Consider the following 23,267-nt stretch of genomic DNA (forward strand, 5'->3'; position numbering starts at 1 on the left):
ACAACTAGAGTTCCAACCCTTCGTTTTACGGAACAGAAAACTGAGATTGGGTGACTCGCCCAAGATCACAAAGCTAGTAAGCTTCAGGGACAGGATTTTAACCCAAGGGCTCTGATAAAAGAGTCAGGAATAGAACGCTGATATAAAATTATTTGCCTTTTGTCTCCACGCGGGGGAGGGAGGATTTTCTTAATTTCTAGGGTAGTCGGATCCAGCAGCGGTTCGGAAGCCTGGCTCATCCCGGAGCATCCAGTCTCAATCAAGCCTCCGGATTGATTGAGTTGGGTGTGCGTGTGCACACGCTCCCTCCACGCCCCCAGAATCACTATGCAGTCACCTAGGTAACTTTCCCTTTCCCAAAGTGGAGGAGGAAATTGAAAGAATGACGAAATACAATTCAGGTTTATTAAAAATAGAACACAACCACCTCTCCCAAATGATAGACAAGCTCTGCTGTCCCCGGGGTCGGTTGGAAGACGGCCAAAAAGGGGGAAATGGGCCAAGCGTTGAAATCTGGGTTTCCCTGGTTGAGGGAGTAAAAGGCTCTAAGCTTGGAAGGGATAGAGAGATCCAGAAGAGGCCCAAGATGGGGCCGGCCAAGGGAAAGCGAGCCCCACTTTCTGTGCCGCGGAAGCTAGAGAGCCAGCGTGCCCGGCTTCTCCTTTCCCAGTTCCGAGCCTGGGCCCCGCTCCTTCAAGTCAGTGCTTCGGTTTTCCCCTCCCAGACGAAGGGAAAGGAATCCTTCAAATGGGCTGCGGGCACACATTCCTTCTCGGGGAGCCCCCTCTTTTCCCCGCCCTACTCCACTGCGCCTCCGCTCCTCCCCGTCGGGGCCCCGCCCCTTCCCGGGGCCCGGGGATTTGGCGGGGGCTCCTTTCCCAGCCCCGGGACGGGAGGCGGAGAGGCTGCAGCGGGCGCATGGAGGTGCCGCTGCTGCAGCCGCCGCCGCCCCGGCACTGGCCCGGGCCGGGGCCGGGGTCGGGGTCGCCGCGAGGAGGGGGAGCCGCGGCGGCCGTTCCAGAGCCGGGAGCCCGGGGCCAGCACCAGGGACACGAGACGGCGGCGCAACGGTACAGCGCCCGCCTGCTGCAGGCCGGCTACGAGCCCGAGAGGTGACGCCCGGGGCGGGGCTTGGGTGGGGGGCGCGAGCCCGGCCCTAGAGCTCAGGAGGGGACCCACCATCGGGGGAGGAGGCGGTCTGGAAGCGACCTCCCATACTGCCTCCATCACCTTCATCCCCCGCTTCCTCCAATGGCACGGCTTCGCCGGTACACTTTGGATGGGGATGCAAATGCAAGTGCAGGATTCCGCAGGGCTTGGGGCAGGTGCGGTGGGCCATTTCACTCCAACTCCTTTTCCTTCCCGATCCAGAGCGGGTAGAGGGCTGTAGGCATGTGGAAGGGGCGACCCCCCGCCCCTCCTCCTGGCCCAGCCCTATAGAAACTTTCTTTAGAGCTCTTTGGCTACCCTCTTCTTGGACCCTTTCTCAAAACTGGGTCTGCTTAGTAAAGAGGGCCTCAAGGGCTGCAGAGACCCTGGTTTACCCGGTTTGACTTTGGCAGGGGGGACACGGGGAGGCTGGCAGATGAACAGGCATTATCCTCTGTTCACCCTGCACCTCCTCCAATCAACAGGTATGATGGGGGCTGGAAGCCAAGCCTCTGCAGGATCTCTATGAGTATTTACCGCTGTTAATGATCATGGGAGGAGGAAAGCAGCCAGGGTCCTTCTAAAAGGGGGAATCACTGGGGAGAAAAGGACGCAGCGGAGCTGGACTGTAAAGGAGACAGCAGCTAATCTATGGATTTGATCTGCAGCCTGAAATGTAAACCCTACTGGTAGTCCTTCCTGTCCAGAGGATTTGGGCTCCTTTGCCGGCTCCATCTGCTGGTGCTCAGCAGCTCGGGGAGGTGACCCTGGCAGCTGGATTTGGGGGGAGGGGGTCCTCTGAGGGAATTAGCCATGCAGCTCCAGCTTGGGGACTGGGTGCTTATGTAAGAACTTTTAACAGCTTAACCTCTAGAGCACGCCCCTCCCCCAACTCGACAAGTAGCCTCAGGCTGTCACACAGTCCTCCCCCTCCCCCTCCCAGCATCTGACCCAGGACATCTTCCCCCAGGAAATCCTGCTAATGAAGGCCCTGGGTGAGGTGATGGGGTCCTCCCTTACTGGGGTGAGGGTGACTAGAAGCATTATGTACACACAAGTGAGGCTGCTTCTACAGATGGCAGATTTGGTACCTATTTCTGGCTCTGAATGTAAAACCAGGGATAAAAGTAAATTCCTCAGGAAGGATCATTATTTTTACTAGTACAACTTAATGTGATATCCCATAATTCTACGGTGGCTTCATATTTGCAGATGCCTTCCTTTCAGCAGGAGGCAGCTTTTAATCTTACTTCCAATCCACAGAGGAGGAAACTGAGTCTGATTTTTCCCAAGGTCATATAGCTAGTCTATGGGCAGAATCAGGATTTAAACCAGAATCTTTGGACTCCAAGGCCAACACTAATCTCCATATTCCACATTTCTGAGTCTAGGTTAAGGCCTTTCTGAGGGATATCATCTCTGCCTGAAGGAGGACATTTTTCCTATAAGACTTGCTTCATTCCTCTGTAAAGAACCTCTATAGCTCTAGCTTTCACATCAGCAACTGCTGAACTGGTTCTAAGGCTGTTCTCCCTTGCTCCAGCCCAATACATACGTTGGGAAAAGAGGGAAAACCTTTGTCTTTGAGAAGCACTTAAGGAAAGCCGGGGATGGATTCCCACTCTGTTGCTTAGCATTTCTGTCACTGGATAATATCATGGTTAATAGCTAACGGTCATATATGGCTCTAAGGTTTACAAAGCACTTTACTTACATAATCTCATTTGATTCTTACAATAACCCTGTGAAGTAGGTGCTATTATTATCCTGAGATGAGTTAGATGATTTGTCCCTCACCACACCCCTAGTGATAAGTGATTGAGATAGGATTTGAACTCAGGTCCAGGGAATTGAATGATCATTAAGGTTCATTCCAGCATTTTGTGCCCTAGACAGTAGGGTATTTTTTTGCCCCAAGCTAAGCTCCTAAACCCATGTGTCTTGGGAGCAGGGCTGGAGAAAAGCTCTCTCTCTCATTGTTCTACGCCAGCTATTCCCTGGCAGGAGAACCATGGGACACACAGCTCTGGGTTGGGAAATCTTGATTTCCCTTTCCCAAGGAAGCAGCTGGAGGTCAGGAAGGAGGAGGAGGGAACATCATAGATTAGACAGGTTCTGAGCAAAGTAGTATGAGCAGCCTTCCACAAGTGATTTTTGTTTCCATTCAGTTGTGTCTTTACTCCATTTGGGGTCTTCTTGGCAAAGATACTGATGTGGTTTGTCTTTTTCTTCTCTAGCCCATTTTTACAGATGAGTAAACTGAGGTCAGTAAATTAAAGTGACTTGCAAAGGATCATTCAGTTAGTGTCTTGAGGTAGGATTTGAACTCAGGAAGAATAGTCTTCCTGACTCCAGGCCTGGCACTACAATCACTTTGCCAGCTAACTGCCCTGGCATTGGCAGTAAAAGGAGGAAGGTATATGTGGGTCACTAAGGAGTCCAGTATTCCTTTTTATCTTGGGTCAGAGGCATTTCACTTCAATGAGACTCAAAATACCCATCAGTTATGGGACTGTCATGTAATGTGTAAGCTAGGCAGCCAGCCTGACTTCAGAATCTGAAGACCTGAACCATGCCCTGACTGTGTAACCTTGGCCGTGTCACAACCTCTAAATCCCCTTCAGACAACTCCCTAGCAAGAACTGGGGCTTCATCTGCATTGTAGAGGGAATTTCCCCTCCAGAAGATTTCTGCCCTAGTGAAACTACACTGGATAAGTCCACTGAATAATGTTCAATATCTGGACAGGAATGATAAAGATTCTCTATATTGCAATAGTGAGGGCAGGATGTCTGTGTGATTTAATCCCAGCCAAGAACCAGAATCCAGGTGTTGTGGTTAGCCCCAAACCTCACTTGGCTGTACCTGTCTCACAGATGCCCTAGGAGAAAAGAGGGCCTGCAGCAGGCCACCAAAATGGGAAGAGGTGGGGTGTGAGCACAGAGCTCCACCTGCCTCTAGAAAAGATGATGCAAAAAGCCAGCTGGGTGGGAAGAGGAGGCTTCTAGGGGTCACCCCCTCTAGAGTTGCAGCTGGTGGCCATAGGCCTACAGTCAAGAAGAACTGAATTCAAATCCAGCCTCCCCCAAAATGACCAGCTCTATGATATGGGGGAAGTCGCTTAACCCTGTTGACCTCAGTTTACTCATCTGTAAGAGAAGCACTTACCTTCTAGAGTTGTGAAGATCAAATGAGATAATCGTAAAGTGCTTAGCATAGTGTTTGGTATATGGTAATCATTATATAAATGTTAGCTATTGTTATTATGTCTAAAGTGGGGATAATAATAACACTTATCTTCCAGGATTGTTGTGAGGATCAAATGAGATAATTGTAACTTGCTTAGCATGTACAGTAAAGATAATATAAGCGTATGATGATGATGATGATGAAAAATGGCACTCTCTTCCAGGGTTGTTGTGAGGATCAAATGAAGTAATTATCAAGTGCTTAGCATAGTTCCCGGCACATAGTGAGGTAAATGTTAGCTATTATTCAGGCTGAACAGGATTCTGAACCCAGATCCTTTGACTCCATGCCCAGTAATTTTTTTCCCACCAGACCTCTAATTATCCTTCACTATCCAACCCTTCTGAGTAGACATCCTCTCTCCCTTCCCCAAGTGGCACAAGCTTAGGTATTCTTGCCTCTCTGTCTGGTCTTAGTCCTTGACCTGAGAGTCAACAGCATAGACCAGCAGGGTGCTAGTCAACTAAGATCTTCCAGAAGCTAACTTCTTGACTCAAATGATCATAGAGAGTGTGAGCTATGGGCTTGAAAGTGCTAGGAACTCTATATTGTCTATTGCCTGAGGTGAAGGTGGTATGAAACCTGTGAGATTCCCTCAAGTTTCCTTTGCTGTAAACTTTGGGGGTTGCTCTGCTTTCCATTTATCTTCGATCTAATTAGGCATTGGGAGCCCTCAGTATCTAGGATCACCTCCCCCAATCCGCTCTGACCTTGCACAGATGGTAGGAAGAGCCTGTGTTTTCCCAGCAGGTTCCCTGGAGGTGTCATTAGCCGATATCCCAGGGAGGATCCCGGGTTGGAGGCCAACCCTCCCCTAGAGATCCCTCTGCCATCTTACTATCACCACACTATCACAGAGTAAACAAAACCCAGGCCCTCCCAGGGATGGCAGATCTGGGCTGGGCAGGTGCACAAGAGGCCAACAGCCTCCCTGGGCCTTCACTCAGGGTTGAAGAGTGACGCCCAGGACTGTTCTGAATCTGTCTGGGCCAGTCTGATGACCGAATTCTGGGCCTGGATCTTTTCTGCCATTTCTTCCACTTCCAAAACTCATCTTAGATTGAGAACTGGATATTTAGCCTAACCTTGAGATCTTTCAATGAGATGAGGCTCAGAGAATTTAAGTGACTTCAGATACTGTACAGGTAGTGTAAGTAAGAAACTAAAGATGTGGACTTAGGCATTCTCTACCTCCAAGGTGAGAGATGGGGACTGGTCAGTGTAAAGGGCTGATGATCAGGCTAAAATCCCTCATATGAGAGAGGGATAATGAAGCCTGGCTTTGCAATTTGGGCTTAAGTTTTCTTGGTCTTAAAATTTCTCTCTTGATTAGTACTAGTTATTTATATAAGTTACAGAGAAAGTTCCCAAAGGCATCAGTAGGAGATCTTAAGCTTCAGGAGCTTCCTACTCACATAGAAACCACAGGTCAGGCCAATTATTAGAGCTGAGTCACCTTGGAGTTGTTCTCTTTCCTGAGAATCAAGGGGTAGCATGGGTTAACAGGGCCACAGCAGGCAGGAGGACCCAAGGAACCAGGCAGGTTAAAATTCCACCCCAGACTCTTCCTCCTGGGGTGACCTTGGACAGACTGCTTCATTTCCAAAAAAGGGGTCGAACCTGGAGGTCTCTTTGAGCTCTATTAATAGCAATCATGGAGCTATTTAAGGTCTGCAAAGCTCTTTACAAATAATTCATGATCACCTGGGAGACAGGTGCTATCATTAGCCCACTTTACATTTGGAAACTGAGGCAGAAAGAGTTTGAGTGTCTCGGGGCCAAACTTGAATTCAGATGGTCTTGATTCCAGGTCTAGATGGGATGCATAGTTTGCCATTTGCTGTATCTGATGATCTGGGCATCCAGCATTCTGCTAGAAGAAGACAGGCCGCTTCAAAAGCCGAAAGGTTTAATTAAAGGTCCAGCTTCGGGCACACTCCCAAATCCTTCATCCTAACTCACACGCCTCCCGGCATCCCGCCGCCTCGACTGGTGACACTGCATTTTACCCTGGGGCTGGAGCAGCCTCAGGGTCGAGATGTGTGAGCTCTGCAGCCCCCTACGGGCAGTGCCTGAGAGCAGCTGCCCTACTAGCCCCACCCAAGCCCCAAAGGGTCCGATCCAAAGCGTGGCCGCTGATTCGGGAGCCGAGCTCCTCTAGACCTGCGGGGATTCCGGGGTTCTACGCTGGCTGGGTTTTAGGGCTGCCTGAGAGCCGGCTAGCGAGGCCCGCGGCGGGGGTGGGGCGAGCGTGGGCTGGGCTGGGGTTGGCCCAGCAGCCCCCCGCAGAGGGACGGTGAGTGGAGGAGGGGGGCGGGCCGGGCGCACGCAGCAGGGGCTCGGAAGGCGGGTCGGGACGAGGGGCGGTGGAGGGGGCGTGTCCCGGCGCTGGCTCGGCCCCTTCCTCTAAGCCTTCCTCCTCCCCCGCGCTTCCCTCCTCGCCGCCCCCTCCTCCTCCTCCTCCTTTTTTCCCCTCCCCTCCCCAGAGCTCCCTCATTGCGCCCCCGGGCCCGGGCTGACTGCGCGCGCCATCCCGAGCCTGGACTCGCCGCCCGGTGCTTCTTTGTGCGGCGCGGCCGGAAAGACTAGAAGAAGGGCGACGGTCCGAGCTCTGGCAGCCGCCGCAGGCAGCCTCGCCGCAGCCCCCGGCCCGAGCACGGCCGCGCGCTCGGGGCGTTGATGCCGGCTCTCCGTGTCTCCCAGCAGCATGGCGGACTACCTGATCAGCGGCGGCACCGGCTACGTGCCTGAGGACGGGCTCACGGCGCAGCAACTCTTCGCCATCGCCGACGGCCTCACCTACAAGTAAGTCCGCGCGCGCCGAGGGCCTCAGAGCCGGCGTGTCCGCGTTCCCCCCCGCCCCCCCTCAAGCGGACCTCCCCTCTGCGCCGCCGCAGAGCCGACCCCCGCCCCCACCTGCCCCTGCAGCCTAGCGGCTCCCTCCCCCACGCGGGGGGTCCTCGTGCCGCTGTCCACTGGCTGCCCCGCGGCGCTGGGGCTTGGGCACGGGGAGGAGAGGGGCGCGTCGAGCGGCCGCCCCGCAGGCGTGTGTCTCCCGCCCCTCCCCAGGCACCCTCCCTCCCTGCTTGTTGACACCCGGGTCAGCAGATGTTTGTGTACCCCACCTACTGTGTGCGGGCGAGGTGGTCGGTCCTCCATATGGTGCGGATACACAGGTGGCAGCGAGTCTGCAGGCCTGAGGGCTTCTGGAGCTCCTGCGCTGCCCCGGAGGGCCGGAAGGGATACCATCCTTTTCCTCTCCTTGTGGGTTTCTTGAGTAGTCTCGTGGAAGGGACAATGGTCGTTGCTGAGAGCTCCCCAGGGACCCCTGCCCTCCGGGTGTCTTCCCTCCCTGGATATCCAGGCCCCCCGCCCCGCCGTGAGCATTTGCTGGCGGTGGAAGGGCCCCTGGAGCCCATCGGAGAGGCGCTCCGCTAGTTGTCATCCACCGAGGTAAAGGGTCCACGGGCTTGAGCCGCCTCTCCTCCTGTCCTCTTCTACTTGTAACGGCTGCTTCAGTAGCCCCACAGGTTGGCACTGGTGCTCACTTTGGTGTGAACAGTTTTGTCCCCAAGTTTCCCTTGGCCATCTCTGCCCGGTATTTGGGGGTGTGGGGGAAGGGAGCGGATTCCTCTTGGTCTGCGGCTCTTTTTTGTTCCCCAGGCCCAATTCCGGCTGCCTGGCTGGCCGCAGGCCTGGCACTAGCCCTGGATCCTGGCTGCAGGGCCGGGCACATGCCAGACAGAAGCATTGGAGCCGGGGGCCGAAGTCGCTCGCAAGCCAAGCGGTCTCCTCTTCTCTCACCCTTCTGCCTATCCAGTCCCCTCTTCTGCCCGGTAGTCCTGGTGAACACCAGAACTTTATTTTCCTAATTGGGGATGGGGTTAAGTGACCCTGGCAACAGGTTTTTTAAAAATCCTCCCCAGCTGAGTGATTGGAGGCAGGTTTGTTGACCTCTGACAGGTGGTCATGAGCTCAAGGCACCTTAGCTCATTAGCATGGTGCAGGACCTTCCTTTATACAGTGGAAATGTTCAGCCACTCATGACCCTAGGGGGAAATGGGCTTTAATTCATACAATGAAGGAATTGGACTAAGATTTTTAATGCCCCTCTCTGATTCTGTCACTCAGAACTGCATCAGTTCCAGTAGGGAATGTTAAGTGCTGGAAGTCGAGTCATGTTGTCAACTGGTATGGTGGATAGAGTACTGAGCTTTGGGTCAGGACTGTCTAGGTTCACACCTTTAATAGTTATGGGACTTAAGAGGGATAGACTGGTCTCAAATGTCCCACCCACCTCAATCTAAATTCTGGATTCTATGTTGTGAGAATGGATGAAATAGACCTGAATTGAGAGATCATAGAGTGGAAAATCTTGATATTTTAGCTTTTCCTTTCCCAAGATCCTAAAGAAATTTGAAGTTTCCCCTCCTTTGTTCCTTAGCTCTTTGCTTATCCTATGCTTTTATTGAAAACAACCAGGAGAACTAAGGCTAAACTTAACACTCCAGGAATCAGCCTGCAAAAAGAATGCAGGAGGCGTGGTGCTATCACTGCTGAGAATGGGGGGGGGGGGGGCACGCGTAGATTAGGGGCAGATGGAGGACCCCCTTCTCAGGACCTGACAGCCTGAATTTGCAGGAGCTGTAGGCCAGGTGACCGGGAAAGGGTGCCTGTCTGTCCCTTCTGTAGTCTGATGTGGCACCTCTCCTACGTGGCTCTAGTTGGGCCACTTTGCTTAGCACTGTGGGGAGTGGCTCGGGGGTTTGCTTTTGGGTGTGTCTGGCAGACTGTATTCTGTTAGGTTTATACTGCCTTGAGCCCTGGGGCTACAAGGCTTGGTATCTATGCTCTTTCTAATTTAAGAAGTGACACTTTTGGGGGCAAATTCTTCCTTCCCTTCAATCCCTAAGCCTTGGCATTCTGCTCTCTGCCCCAGGTTTCCTGAATCATCTCCAACCAATAAGGTCCCATCTGAAATGTTCTCCAGTCTTCCTTTTAGTCCATGTTCTTTCTATAGCACACATAAAACTCCTTGACTAGATCCTATTCCGATTACTACATTTCCTTGGGGACTGAAAGCATTTCTATGTTCCATTTAGACCCAAGTTGGATGACACTGACTAAACCTAGAAGTCATTTATAACCCTTCAAGCGTTCCCATACTACTCAGCCTATGAATTACTCAAGGCTGCTGATCTCTTGGGGTGATAGGGAGCTTTAGATTCCCTCATCCCCTCAGGGAGTTCCCCATACAAGTGAAATTATAGGTTTAGATCCCAAAATTATATTTACTGACCTAGACCTAAGGATTCATAAGAGTTATTCTCAAATAAGTTCTTTGGGCTTTTTTTTTTTTTTCCATCTGCTTTGTATGGGAGGAAAAAAAAAATAAACAAGGATGGTACCATCTATAGGTGGCCACATGGGGATGATTTTCCTGTACTGGCCACCCCATGGCATTCCACACCTTCATCTAGTAGGAATTTTGTAAATTCAATTGACTGGGAAACAATAAACAATAGATTTTTATTGACCCAGGAGAGTCTGGTGACTTGATTCATCACCAAGCACCTAAAATGTGTATTAGGCAAAAGGGAAATCATTTTGAACCTCACTAGCAGTTCTCTGCAGCCTAATAGAACTTAGGAGACAGGGACAGAGTAACTGCTGCCAGCCACAAATGCCACCTCATCTTAGTAGTAATTCACATCTGGGCATGGGCCATAAGGGATGTTGAGAGAGGGGACCAGAGGGCATCGTTTTTGTTGACTTTCCTAATATTAAGGATGACTTTTTATTTGAAAGGACTTTTTTTCTCCTGCCTCTATTCCCCACTTAGTAATCATAGCTTATCTATATCTCAACAGTGATTTCCTGATCCTGCCAGGATTCATAGACTTCACAGCTGATGAAGTGGTAAGTACCTCTTTTGGGTTTATAGCTTTGTGTTTAGTGGGGAGTAGGAGACACCTAGAGTTTCCCCACTTGGTTCTTTTACAAAGGGAAAGGGTGCCCTCATCTTCTAAAGCTCAGATCTTCCAAGGATTCCATCATCTTGCTAGGACACAATCTATCCTGCTTAGATCCTGTCCATGGGGGCGTTTGCCTTTGGTTTTAAAGGCTTTTATCTTTCCCTGCTTTCCAGACTTCCCCTGATTCCTGGCATTTCAGCCTACTGGACTTCCTGGCTCCCTGAACCAGTTTGGCTTCCTACATGCAGAGAGATCTACTTACTTAAACCCTAATTACCTGTTCCTCTTCTGCATTGTCATCATATCTGGGTTTCTGCCCCTGCCTTGATAATTTTTTTGTCACACTAACCCAAGTCTTAATGAATTTGAGAGCATAAGAATGCATTTCCCTCCCCTCCCCCCCAGAGTTTATTTACAAGGAAAAAAGATAATATACTAATTCAGACATAATATACTGGGGGGTAAGATAATTAGATAGGAGCAAAGTGTTATAGGCTAGAGAGCTAGTCCTGGAATAAGAAGCCCCCAACAACTATCTCAGTGGTTTTAGATCTGAGGTTTTTGTGGAGGCATTCAGGGATAAGTGACTTGTCCAGGGTTATCCAACTAAGTTTTTTTTTTTTTTTTAATAATAACTTTTTATTGACAGAACCCATGCCAGGGTAATTTTTTTTTTACATTATCCCTTGCACTCACTTCTGTTCCAATTTTTTCCCCTCCCTCCCTCCACCCCCTCCCCTAGATGGCAAGCAGTTCTATATATGTTAAATATGTTGCAGTATATCCTAGATACAATATATGCATACAGAGCCAAACAGTTCTCTTGTTGCACAGGGAGAATTGGATTCAGAAGGTAAAATAACCCAGGAAGAAAAACAAAAATGCAAATAGTTCACATTCATTTCCCAGTGTTCTTCCTTTGGGTGTAGCTGCTTCTGTCCATCATTGATCAATTGAAACTGAGTTAGGTCTCTTTGTCAAAGAAATCCACTTCCATCAGAATACATCTTCATACAGTGTAATTGTTGAAGTATATAATGATCTCCTGGTTCTGCTCATTTCACTTAGCATCAGTTCATGTAAGTCTCTCCAAGCCTCTCTGTATTCATCCTGCTGGTCATTTCTTACAGAACAATAATATTCCATAACATTCATATACCACAATTTATCCAGCCATTCTCCAATTGAAGAGCATCCATTCAATTTCCAGTTTCTAGCCACTGCAAACAGGGCTGCCACAACCATTTTGGCACTAGCCCTGGATCTCCTGGCTGTAGGGCCAGGCACATGCCAGATAGAAGCATTGGAACCTGGGGCCAATGTCGCTCACAAGCCAAGCGGTCTCCTCTTCTCTCACCCTTCTGCCTATCCAGTCGCCTCTTCTGCCCAGTAGTCCTGGTGAACACCAGAACTTTATTTACCCAATCAAATCCCACCTATTGGGTCTATAAATACTAGATATATAAACTTTTCCCCCCTTTAATCCAGAGAAAATTACCTCCTGGGCTAGAGATCTGATTTATTTTATCTAATTTATCCCAAAGTAGAGATAATGCCTTCTGTCTTTGGCCTTCAGGAAGGGGATAGAGTTGGAACTGGGAGCCTTTTTGTTGTTGAGCATTAATTTTAGTCAGATTCTTCCTGATACCATTGGGGGTTAGATGCTTTGCCATTTCCTTCTTCAGATAAGTAAACTAAGGCCAGCAGGTGAAATGACTTGCCCAGATATACAAAGCTAGTAAGTGTCTGAGGCTGGATTTGAACTTGGGAACTTGACTTCCTGGGAGAAAAAAACAAGGGTGGTGCCATCTCTAGGTGGTAGTAGGGATGGTTTTCATACCCTGGCCACCCTTCCTGGGCATTCCACACAACACTGGGAAACAATAAACAATAGATGTCTGTTGACTGTGACAATCTGAAATCAATCATTAAGCCTTAAGGGCTGGCACTCTTTCCACTGTTATACCTCCCTGGAAATGATTTAGAGAATTCTATGCCTCTTCTGACCAAAAAACAAACCCAGACCCCCCCCAAAACCCAGCGATTCACCCAAACCAAAATGCCAAGAAAGTGAAAGATTGTTCTGCCAGAGTAGATGGAAGTTTAGAAGGAGTGAGAGAGGAGGCTTAGGATGTTAAGACTGGATGAAGGTGAATTTGCCAAATCCTGGGCTCATAGCTTAGGTCTTAATTGGGAGCAAGAAAGAAGCAAGATTGTAGCAGTAGAGCTGAAGGGGCCTTTTACTTCAGCTGGTCTCATCCTCTCATTATCCAATTGCCTAGTGTTGAAGAGACATTTCTAACCCGGATTCTTTGATTTGAAAGCCAATGTTTTTTTCTATTGTACCCCACAATAATTTTAGGAGAAATAGAACTGATTTTTTGGAGGTCCAAACTTGTGAGATGCTTAGCATTGGGAAGTCTTAGTGAAGAAATTTCATTCTTCCCTCTACTTTAGTACCTATCAGCAGTTCTTCTGCAATTTTGAGAATCACACAGGGACAGTTAAATGACCTGATCAGAATCAACAAGCCATGTGTCAGAGATAGGATTTTACCTTGGGTCTCCCTGACTCCAGGAAACCAGACCTAATTCTGGTGCTACACAAGGGATATTTTATATAGGGGGCAGTAAACTCTTTAATCCAAGAAGCAAAAAAAGTATCCATCTAAATTGTTCAGTACTTCAATGGAACTGTGATTTCATTAATAAGATTACCTCTTCCAGTGATACAGAGTCTGATCCATTCTTGCCTGCCCATGGTGTAAGACTGCCATAATTTAATCACAGGAGATTTTCTTAAAATGCTGGGATTTTTTTCCAGTTTACTTTTTGCCGATGGAATACTTGTTACTTAAGCCCTTGATTTTGATGTGTGATTAGCCCCATCTCTTCAGGCCTGCAATTCCTTAATGACAACTTTTATGCTATTTACTTTAAAAAAATCTTTATATATTTTTGATTAAAGCTTTTTATTTTCAAACATACCTAAATAATTTTCAACATTCACCTTTGTAATGCCTTGTGTTCCAGTTTTTTCCCCTCTTCCTTTCCTCACCCTTTCCCTAGATGGCAAGTCATCCAGTATGTTAAACATGTACAACTGTTCTATGCAAATTTCCACAACTATCAAGCTGCACAAGAAAAATTAGATGAAAAAGAAAAAAATGAGAAAACAAAATGCAAGCAAACAATTAAAAAGGTGAAAAATACTATGTTGTGACCCACACTCAGACCCACAGTCCTCTCTGGATTTGGATGGCTCTCTTCATCACAAGACTGTTGGAACTGTAGGCCATTTCTTGAACAGAGTAGATGATTTATTCAAAAGCAACATTAAGGGACAGATAGGACATTTGGGGCAGCTAGGTGGCACAGTAGGTAAAACGCCAGGCCCGGAGTCAGGAAGATGCGTTCCTGAGTCCGAATTTGACTTCGCTTATTTCCTGTGTGAGTCTGGACAAGTCATTCAACCCTGTTTGTTCTCAGTTTCCTCATCTGTAAAAAGAGCTGGAGGAGGAAATGGCAAATCATTCCAGTGTCTCTGCCAAGAAAACCCCAAGGGGTCACAGAGTCAGACATGACTGAATAGTTTCAGGATGTCATTAATGGGTCCCCTGCCCCACTACATCCCACCCCTCTGTCCCCGAGACAGACCACTGGGCTGGGCGGCACTTTGCATGTTTGGTATCTGAAGAAGGAAGGGTGAGGGGCCTTAACAAATGATTTTCTTTTCTATCTTCAAACCACACCTCTCTTGTTCTTCTCCCTGGGCTTCCCTCCATTCCTGCCTTTTCTGCCTCCAGGATTTGACTTCAGCTCTAACTCGAAAGATCACTTTGAAGACACCATTGATCTCCTCTCCGATGGACACTGTAACTGAGGCTGATATGGCCATTGCAATGGCTGTGAGTGGGCCTCGGGAGTGGGGGAGGAGGCGGTGGAGGCGGTGGGCGTGAGTGGGCCTTGGGGGTGGGGGAGGAGGTGGTGGGCGTGAGTGGGCCTCGGGAGTGGGGGAGGAGGCGGTGGGCGTGAGTGGGCCTCGGGAGTGGGGGAGGAGGCGGTGGGCGTGAGTGGGCCTCGGGAGTGGGGGAGGAGGCGGTGGAGGCGGTGGGCGTGAGTGGGCCGAGGGAGTGGGGGAGGAGGCGGTGGGCGTGAGTGGCCGAGGGAGTGGGGGAGGAGGCGGTGGGCGTGAGTGGGCCGAGGGAGTGGGGGAGGAGGCGTGGGCGTGAGTGGGCCGAGGGAGTGGGGGAGGAGGCGGTGGGCGTGAGTGGGCCGAGGGAGTGGGGGAGGAGGCGGTGGGCGTGAGTGGGCCGAGGGAGCGGGGGAGGAGGCTGGGGGCAGCGGAGCTGGTGGGTTTGAAGTTTGGAAAAACTGATGGTGAGTTGGTTGGGGGTATGGGGAGCACCACCTGTTGATTCTGACTGCTCCCCATTCCTTCCAGCTAATGGGCGGTATTGGTTTCATCCACCATAACTGTACCCCCGAGTTCCAGGCCAATGAGGTGCGCAAGGTCAAGGTGAGTATGGACTCTGGATGGACCCTCGCCAATAGGACACGTCCCCCAGACGTTTTGCTAACGCCCACAGGGACCAGGCTGCTTAGCAAGGGCGGCGGCGGCGGCGGGGCAGAATCGGGCGCCCGTAGGAGCTTCCAGCCTCATTCCTGCCTTCTTGTCCTCAGAAATTCGAGCAGGGCTTCATCACCGATCCCGTGGTGTTGAGCCCCTCCCACACAGTGGGGGACGTTCTGGAGGCCAAGGTGCGGCACGGCTTCTCGGGCATCCCCATCACCGAGACGGGCACCATGGGCAGTAAGCTGGTGGGCATAGTCACTTCCCGCGACATCGACTTTCTGGCTGAGAAGGACCACGCCACCTCCCTCAGCGAGGTACACCTGCTGGGCGGGGCTGGCGCCGGCCTGCGAGAACTCCACGCCCTCTCCGCGGGAGCCCCCCCTCCGCTGAACCCCGCCCTCTCTGCGGGAGCCCCTCTTCTCCACGGGAGCCCCTCTTCTCCGCGGGAGCCCCCCCCTCTCCGAGGGACCCCCGCCCTCTCCGCGGGAGCCCCCCCTCCGCTGAACCCCGCCTTCTCTGCGGGAGCCCCCCCCTCTCCGCGGGAGCCCCCCTCCCCGTGGGAGCCCCGCCCTCTCCACGGGAGCCCCTCCTCTCCGCGGGAGTTCCGCCCTCTCCACTGGATCCCTCCCTCTCCGCGGGAGCCCCCCCCTCTCCGAGGGACCCCCCCCCCGCCCTCTCCGCGGGAGCCCCCCCTCCGCTGAACCCCGCCCTCCCCGCGGGAGCCCCGCCCTCTCCACCGAATCCCCCCCTCTCCGCGGGAGCCCCCCCCTCTCTGTGGGAGCCCCCCACTCCCCTCTCCGCGGGAGCCCCCCTTTCTCCGAGGGACCCCCCCCTCTCCGCGGGAGCCCCGCCCTCTCCGCGGGAGCCCCTCCCTCTGGCTGCCTCTGACACCCGCTGCTTCCCCCCCCAGGTGATGACGAGTCGCAACGATCTGGTGGTGGCGCCGGCGGGCGTGACGCTGAAAGAGGCCAACGAGATCCTGCAGCGCAGCAAGAAAGGTACGGGCCTTGTGGCACTGCCCAGGACGCCCTTCTCTGCAGGCGGTGGGGGCATCTAAGGGCAGTTTCCCGATGGATTTTTATTCTCCTTATTCCTGCTTTCCCGCGTCCTTCCTTTGCTTGGTTCTAGAAAGCCTCCTGACAGAAGAGCTGTTAGGGAGTGGGACTAAGCTCGGGGCCGGGTAGCTAGCAGAGGGGAAGGTTGTTAGCGTTCCCCTGGGAGAAGCTGGCGGCAGAGTGTTCCCTCTGGGCGCCGCCCCTAGCCGTTACTCTCCTGGTTCTTCTTTCGCCGGCAGGCCTGGGCGCTTCTCTGGGTTGTGCGGCGTTCGGGCCCCACGCTTGCTTAGCCTTCCCCTCTCGGTTTCGCCTTCACTCCGTCTGTGCCGACCAGTTAGTTTCCTGGGCCTGGCCATGGACCCCTTGAGGGCCTTCGGGGAGAGGGGCTGGGCCGGGTCCTCTGGAAAGCAGGCCCGGGGCTGGGCTGGGACTCGGCCCACGGGCAGAGACTCGGGTTCTGGCGCTGCCATCTCGGGGTGACCGTTGCCATCGGAAACCCTATGCCCCCCTCATCTCCCCCACTGATCAGTCTTTGCCCACTTTCCGTACCAGGAAAGCTGCCTATTGTCAATGACAGTGACGAGCTGGTGGCCATCATTGCCCGGACCGACCTGAAGAAGAACCGGGATTACCCCCTGGCCTCCAAAGATGCCCACAAGCAGCTGCTCTGTGGGGCCGCCGTGGGCACCCGGGAGGATGACAAATACCGCCTGGACCTGCTGACCCAGGCGGGCGCCGACGTCATCGTGCTGGTGAGCGCCCGGGCACAGCGTGGGGGGGCGGGGAGGCCTGCGGGGGACCCGAGGTGCCATTCATTCCTCTTCCCAGGACTCGTCTCAAGGGAATTCGGTGTATCAGATTGCCATGGTGCACTACATTAAGCATAAGTACCCCCAGCTGCAGGTGATTGGTGGGAATGGTGAGTCTGGGCCCCCCTTCTCCTTAGGGTTTCCTTCCCCTTCGGGGCGGGGGGAGTTGGCGGTCCCCAGACTGTAACCCAGCGGGTGTTCTGGGTCAGGGGGGTTCCCGGGCGGGCACCCAGCTCATTTTTCTGTGCCCCTGGCCCACAGTGGTGACGGCGGCCCAGGCCAAGAACCTGATCGATGCAGGCGTGGACGGGCTTCGAGTGGGCATGGGCTGTGGCTCCATCTGCATCACCCAGGAAGGTGAGCGCCCCCTCCCATCGGGTCCTGCCAGCACTGGACACACGGGCCCTGCCGATGGGTCACGTGTTAAGTGAGAGATAAAATTTAAAAAGCAGCGCTGGTTTGGAGTTAGCAGAACCCGGTCCCCCTCTTGGCTCTGAGCCTTAGGAGGGTTGTGCCTTTGAACGAGGCACTCTCTGGCGCCCAGACTCCTCATTTGTAAAATGGGGAGGTGTTACGTGTGGCAGGAGCTCAGAATAGAGACCTCGAGCCAAGGAAGCACCTGGCAGTGGTTGGCTTGGAAATGGAGAGAATGGCCCCTTCCCCAGAGTTTCTCAGTTGTAGCGGGTGCTGCGGGCCGGCCGAGCCACGGCGCCCTTGGGAGCAGCATTTTTGTTAGCACAGCCTTCCTCGATGCTGCGGCTGGCTCCTGGCCCCCCTTCCTTACCTGCACGGTCCCTCTCCTCCCCCAGCAGCCTTGGGGGGGGGCACTAACAGCCGGGGGCTTTGCAGAGGTCTGTCTGTTACTCCTGTGAGGCGGGAGGTCTCGGACCCCGCGACGGGGCTGCCCGCCCAGCCGCTTCTCACGGTCTCTCTCCCCCGCAGTGATGGCCTGTGGCCGGCCTCAGGGCACCGCCGTGTACAAGGTGGCAGAATACGCCCGGCGCTTCGGAGTCCCCGTCATTGCCGATGGCGGCATTCAGACAGTCGGGCATGTGGTCAAGGCCCTGGCCCTCGGAGCCTCCACGGGTGACTGGCAGGGAGGGCGGGCCTGGGAGCCGAGGGGGGCTGGGACGTGGGGGCCAGCGTCCGGAGCTGGTCGGCTGATCCTTGCCCTTCACAGTGATGATGGGCTCCCTGCTGGCTGCCACCACAGAAGCCCCTGGCGAGTACTTCTTCTCCGACGGGGTACGGCTCAAGAAGTACCGCGGCATGGGCTCCCTGGACGCCATGGAGAAGAGCAGTAGCAGCCAGAAGAGATACTTCAGGTGGGGGCTCCCCTCCCAGCATCTCCACTCCCTTCTCGCGGACACCTGGTCCTGGGGGCAGCTAGCCCTGCAGGGATTTATCCTGTCTTAGACACTTAATTGTGTCACCCTGGGCAGGTCACTTGATCCCAGTCACCTCCCCCAACACAATTTTTTTTAACGAGTCCAGGGGAGCTGGGAGGTGAGGGTGAGGGGCAAGGGCTTCCAGGGCTGACTCGGACTGCGTGCAGTGGGAGCAGTAGAAGGCCTCGTTCTTTATTGTGGGACTCTGCGACCCATTTGGGGTTTGCTTGGCAGAGATACTGGCCTGGATTGCCATTGCCTTCCAGCTCATTTTACAGATGGGGAAATTGAGGCAAAGAAGGCTAAACGGTACCAGGCCACGTGGTTAGTAGGTGTCTGTGGCTGGATTTCACCCTGGGTCTGTCCACCCAGCTGCCCCCGGGCATGAGGCAGAAGTGATTTAGGTGCCAGAATTTGATCCTGAGCTCAGAGGGGAGCGGCTGAGGGAGGTTGACTGGCCCACTATAATAGGGACAAACTTGAGAAAAGGGAGCTGTGTGAGGCAGGGAGGGCCTGGGGAAGGAGGTCCCCGGGATCTGAGCGGGGGGCGCAGCAGCAGCCCTGCCTGGGAGGTTGGCTCTGGTGCTGGGGGTCTTTGCCGTCCTCCCCGCCCGGGAGGGGTTTCTGAGCTCTCCTCTGCCCCTGCAGTGAGGGGGACAAGGTGAAGGTCGCACAGGGTGTCTCAGGCTCCATTCAAGACAAAGGCTCCATCCAGAAGTTTGTGCCCTACCTCATCGCTGGCATCCAGCACGGCTGCCAGGATATCGGTGCCCGGAGTCTCTCTGTCCTGCGGTCAGTACTGCTTGCTGGGGGGAGGGGGCGCGGGGAGGGTGGCCTTCCCCCCCCCTGCCACCTTGCCCTTCCTTCCCCAGATCCATGATGTACTCTGGCGAGCTGAAGTTTGAGAAGCGGACGATGTCGGCTCAGATCGAAGGCGGCGTCCATGGCCTCCATTCGTAAGTGGGGGTTCTCTCTCCCAGCCTAAGGAGCACGGGGTCGGTCAGGATATCGAGGAGGGCAGGCAGACCCCCGAGTGGAAGGTTAGGCTGCTTAGTTCCAAGGCCTCTGCTTTCCTTTCTTGCCCGAGTCTGGCCCCGGTGAGTCCTCAGGTTGGCTCCGTGGGGCCGGGAAGCCCCCACCCACCTGCAGGATTCCCCACGAGCCAGGTTTCTGCCCCCCTTCCCTTCCCCCTTTGGCACAGGAGCGGTAGCTGCGGGCACCGATTGTGCCCACCAGAGGTGGCTCGCCTCGGGGCTTGGTGGCTGGCAGCAGGAGCGCTGGGGCTGCTGGGGGCTGCTGGTGCTGGGCTCTGGCTGGTGGCGGAGCCTAGATGCCGAGGGGCTTCGGGTCGGGCACCGCATTCACTCAGGGCGCCTAGAGTAGTTTGGGTACGGGAGGGGTGAGGGTGGCGCCGAGACCAGCTGGCAGCAGGACGGGGCACGTGGCCCTGGCACCTGCCTTCCCTGGCACCAGGCGGGCATCTAACCTGTGTCTCTTTCTGCCCTGCCCTCCCGTAGCTATACCTTTCTGCCATGTAAGTAACTGCGAAGCCCGGGGCCCAGAGTAGAGTAGAGTAGAGGAATTAGCGCGGGCCGGGTGGCTGGGGGAGTGGTGGGAGCGGGCTGGGTAGGCCTGGGACTACAGCCGCAGCACACGCCAGCCCGTCCTCTGTCTTGGCTACCTCACCACCAGAGCCAGTGGGCAGCGGAGCTGCCTCGGCCGGGCTTAGCCACGGAGCAGCCTTGCCCGGGAGCTTGCCCAGATGCCAGCGGCGCTGGGACCCTGTAGCCCTCTCTCCGAGCCAGGGGAGATCTAGGGGCGCAGCTTGTGATGGGTTCTCCGGGGCTGGTAGGGAGGGCCTGCGGCCTCGGTAAAGGGAGGGTCCGATCCTCCCAGACCAGCCCTGCGGGCACGTGCCAGAGATCCAGTGTGGGCACTTGCCTGCCTGGTGGGGAGCCCAGCCTGGAGGGGATCTTGTCATTTGTGGAGGAAACACAAGACCAGGGGTCTCCCATCTCGTCCAGCCCACTCCTTTTACGATAAGAAAACTGAGTCCCATAGAGATTCAAATGGCTTGCCCAAATTCAGGCAGGAGGAAAACCCCCAAGTGGGGGACTAGAAGCCAGAACCGTGTTCTCCCGCGCCAGTCACAGGCACTTGCAGGCGGGGGGAAGACGGAGAGCTCCCCTGACCCCCCCACGTCCCATGGAGGGCACAGCGGCTAGAACCACTGAAGCGTCCCGCCCCAGCCCCTGCACCCCGGCATGGGGGGCACTGCTGGCAGGAGCGGACCAAGGTTGCCAAGGAGACGGGCCGGGCGCTAACTGCCTTGTCTCTGCCTTCTCTCACAGTTACGAGAAGCGGCTGTACTGAGGACGGCGCTGGTGGCCGAGGAGGGGCTGGAGGAGTCCCTCGGGGGGCCCCGTCGGGCTCCGCCTCCCTCCGTAACTGAGTGGCCCCATGGATTTGCACTACGGGTTCCCAAATCCTCGCCTCCCTGGAGGGGAGCAGGGAGCTGGAGTTGGCCCCTTAGGAGGCTGTGGTCTCCCCTCTCCCCTCCCCCTCCCCCTGAGCCAGGACCACTCTCCCCAGCGGCCTGGAGAGCCCCCGGCCTCGTCCTCTCCCAGGAGCAGCTCTCTCAGGCCCCTGTGAGCCCCCCAGCCTGGTCGCCCAGGGCTGGCGCCCGCCTCAGGTCTCTCGCTGCACCCTGCTCCTCTCCTCCACGTGGGCCGTTCTGAGGCCCTGGCGCCGAGGCGGGGACGGAGGCGGCTCGGGGGAAGGCCCCCGCCCCAGCATTCCCAGCTTCTTCCCAGTAGGGTGCTTCCCGCCCCCTGGTCCCGCAGCGAATGGTGCTCTCCTTGGCCCCGCCTCCCCCTGCCCGGCTGCAGTCCACTTCCTCAGATTGTGGCTGTCGGGGGTCTCCAGCAGGGAGACCTCGCTCCTCCTACGCCCCCGCCCCTTGCCCCACCAGCCAGAGGGAGGTCTCTGCCCCCTTCCCCTGGTCCCTCAAGCTGCCCCCAGGGACTTGGTCTGAAGTCTGCCCTCCCCGGCGCCGATGGGAGCAGAGACTGCAGAGAGGGAGAAACCCATCCATCTCACTTCTTGCTGCTCCAGCCCATAGCCCCCTCTCTGTCCCCGGTCACGGCTGAAGGCTTTAACTTTGCACACTTTGGGGCCACGGTTGTGTTGTTGTGTATTAAATAAGCTGAATAAAGCAAGCGGGTCTCCAAGGAGTTCGCCTTCCTGCTCTGTCCCACTGGGGCCTGCGGCAGGCCGCCTTCCTGCTCCGTGAAGGGTGCCCCTTGTCCCGACTTTGGGGGCGCAGAGGCCTATGCCAGAGCCGCTCGTTCCCCAAGCCCCAAGGTCGCCGGTGTGAGCAGTTGGCTCCTGGCCGTGCCCCTCTCTGAGAGCACTCCCCACCTGGCCGGGCCTGGGCTGCCCAGCTCCCACAGACGGAAAACCCTCCTGCCAGGACCTTTGGGTGGGCAGCTGTCCTCCGGTGGCAGGAGGGGGGCACCGCCAAGGGGAAGGCCCTGGCTAAAAGGAAGGAAAATCGGAGATTTCCCTTTAACCTCCTCCCCCCCCCTCCCAATTTCTTCCATTGCTAATACATGTAAGACCGGCAAACTCATACGCATTCTGACTCAAATGTAAGGAGACTGGCTTGGACTTGCCCATCCTTCTGGGATGCGAGGGGGCAGTGTGGGAGTGAGCGCCCCATGCAGAGTTAGTTCCTGGTGCGGGAAGTGTGGGATTTGGGGTGGGGCAGAGCTCTCCTGGCTAAGGGACGCCAAACGCTCTGATCCTCGGCTTGTTTTCAATACAGGCGTAAGAACACCTGTCTCGGGGGAATGTGGTCCTGCGGGTGTTGTAAGTGCCTTAAGTCTGAGTGCTCATTTCTCCCTTAGAACGGGGTCCCTGCCAGCCACCATTTGGGACATCGAGTATTAATGTTAGTCGTGTTGCAACTGGTTAAGCACCGGGTCTAGAGTCGTGAAGACCCGAGTTCAAATCCACCCTCAGCACCCTCTGGCTCTGGAGAAATCCTGAGCTAAACTTATTGACCCCCGTTTCCTCATCTGTAAAATGAGCTGGAGAAGGGCCAGTATCTCTGCCAAGAAAACCCCAAATGAATCCAACATGATGGAACGTATCATATTTCTATTTTGATAAATGTTTCTAAAATCTTAGTTCCAAACCTGCCTCATGTATTTAAATCACAGAATGCATAGAATTATAAAGGAAAATTATTGTGGAATTGTTTTCAAAATACTTTAAAAAATGAGGTAGACAACAGTGGGTAGAGCTCTGCATAGTTGGGAGGAACCGAGTTCAAATTCAGCCTGAGATGCTGTTGGGCAACTCCAATTACCTCCAAAGAAAGAGTTCATGGAGCAGATTAAGAAGCTCTGAGGCTCCTGGAAACCCAATGAGAAACACGTTAGAAATAGTGGAACTTGGAGAAACCCACAGAAGTAAACGGCCAGAATTGGTAAACCCTCATTGGATCACAAGACAAGCTTGGTCCGGTGCCATCTTGGGCCCCTTCCTCAGTCACGGTCCCTTCTCCCCAAAGTACCCACCCCCTGGCCTTTGAAGAGGGGGAGATGGCCGAAGTTTGGTACTGGCTGGCCCAGTTTGGAGCAGAACAACACACACACGGGACCGTTTGGAGGGGAGGGAGCGAGAGGGAAAAGCACAGCATGTGGAACTGGGAGCAGAGCTTCCAGCCATGTCTCTCTGGACGGCAGTTTCTCCGCTTGTAAAATGGGAGAGATTCTCTTCTAGCTCCAAGGTTCTGCAGGCTCATGAAGCATCCTAGAAATGAGGCTTTTTTTTTTTTTTTTTTAACTTCCTGAGGCACCAGCTCCTGCTCAGAATCTATGAGAAGGTCATTCATGTGGCTTAAAGGCTTTCACAATTCACCTTCTTGATACTGTTGCCTAATTTATAACTACATGAGGTTTCTGAACATCCATCCTAGTCTCTCATTTAGCCTGTTTTATTCCCTGGCTTCAGATATAGATTAAACTAATCTGTAATTACCTGCTTCCTTTTTGGGGAGAC

General features: G+C 54.2%; 1 protein-coding gene across 4 annotated transcripts; it reads left to right on the forward strand.

Annotated features, from left to right (window-relative positions):
- The first annotated feature begins 998 nt into the window (after positions 1-998).
- IMPDH1 (inosine monophosphate dehydrogenase 1) lies at positions 999-21,433 on the forward strand. Of its 4 annotated transcripts, none has more exons than XM_051961210.1 (15): positions 999-1,112; positions 7,105-7,203; positions 10,269-10,317; positions 14,179-14,280; positions 14,817-14,891; positions 15,056-15,262; positions 15,859-15,946; positions 16,556-16,755; positions 16,832-16,922; positions 17,074-17,169; positions 17,755-17,898; positions 17,993-18,137; positions 18,849-18,992; positions 19,073-19,156; positions 20,552-21,433. In XM_051961210.1, the coding sequence occupies exons 2-15, from the start codon at positions 7,106-7,108 to the stop codon at positions 20,571-20,573; spliced, it is 1,545 nt and encodes a 514-aa protein (XP_051817170.1). In that variant the 5' UTR covers positions 999-1,112; position 7,105; the 3' UTR covers positions 20,574-21,433. The 4 variants fall into 4 exon arrangements, with proteins under 4 accessions (XP_051817170.1, XP_051817169.1, XP_051817171.1 ...); XM_051961209.1 differs by having other exon boundaries at positions 1,004-1,112; positions 7,102-7,203; XM_051961211.1 differs by lacking the exon at positions 999-1,112 and adding an exon at positions 5,622-6,694.
- Positions 21,434-23,267: the final 1,834 nt, after the last annotated feature.

The sequence above is a fragment of the Antechinus flavipes genome, chromosome 5 (genome assembly GCF_016432865.1).
Source record: "Antechinus flavipes isolate AdamAnt ecotype Samford, QLD, Australia chromosome 5, AdamAnt_v2, whole genome shotgun sequence".
NCBI classification, from domain to species: Eukaryota; Metazoa; Chordata; class Mammalia; order Dasyuromorphia; family Dasyuridae; genus Antechinus; species Antechinus flavipes.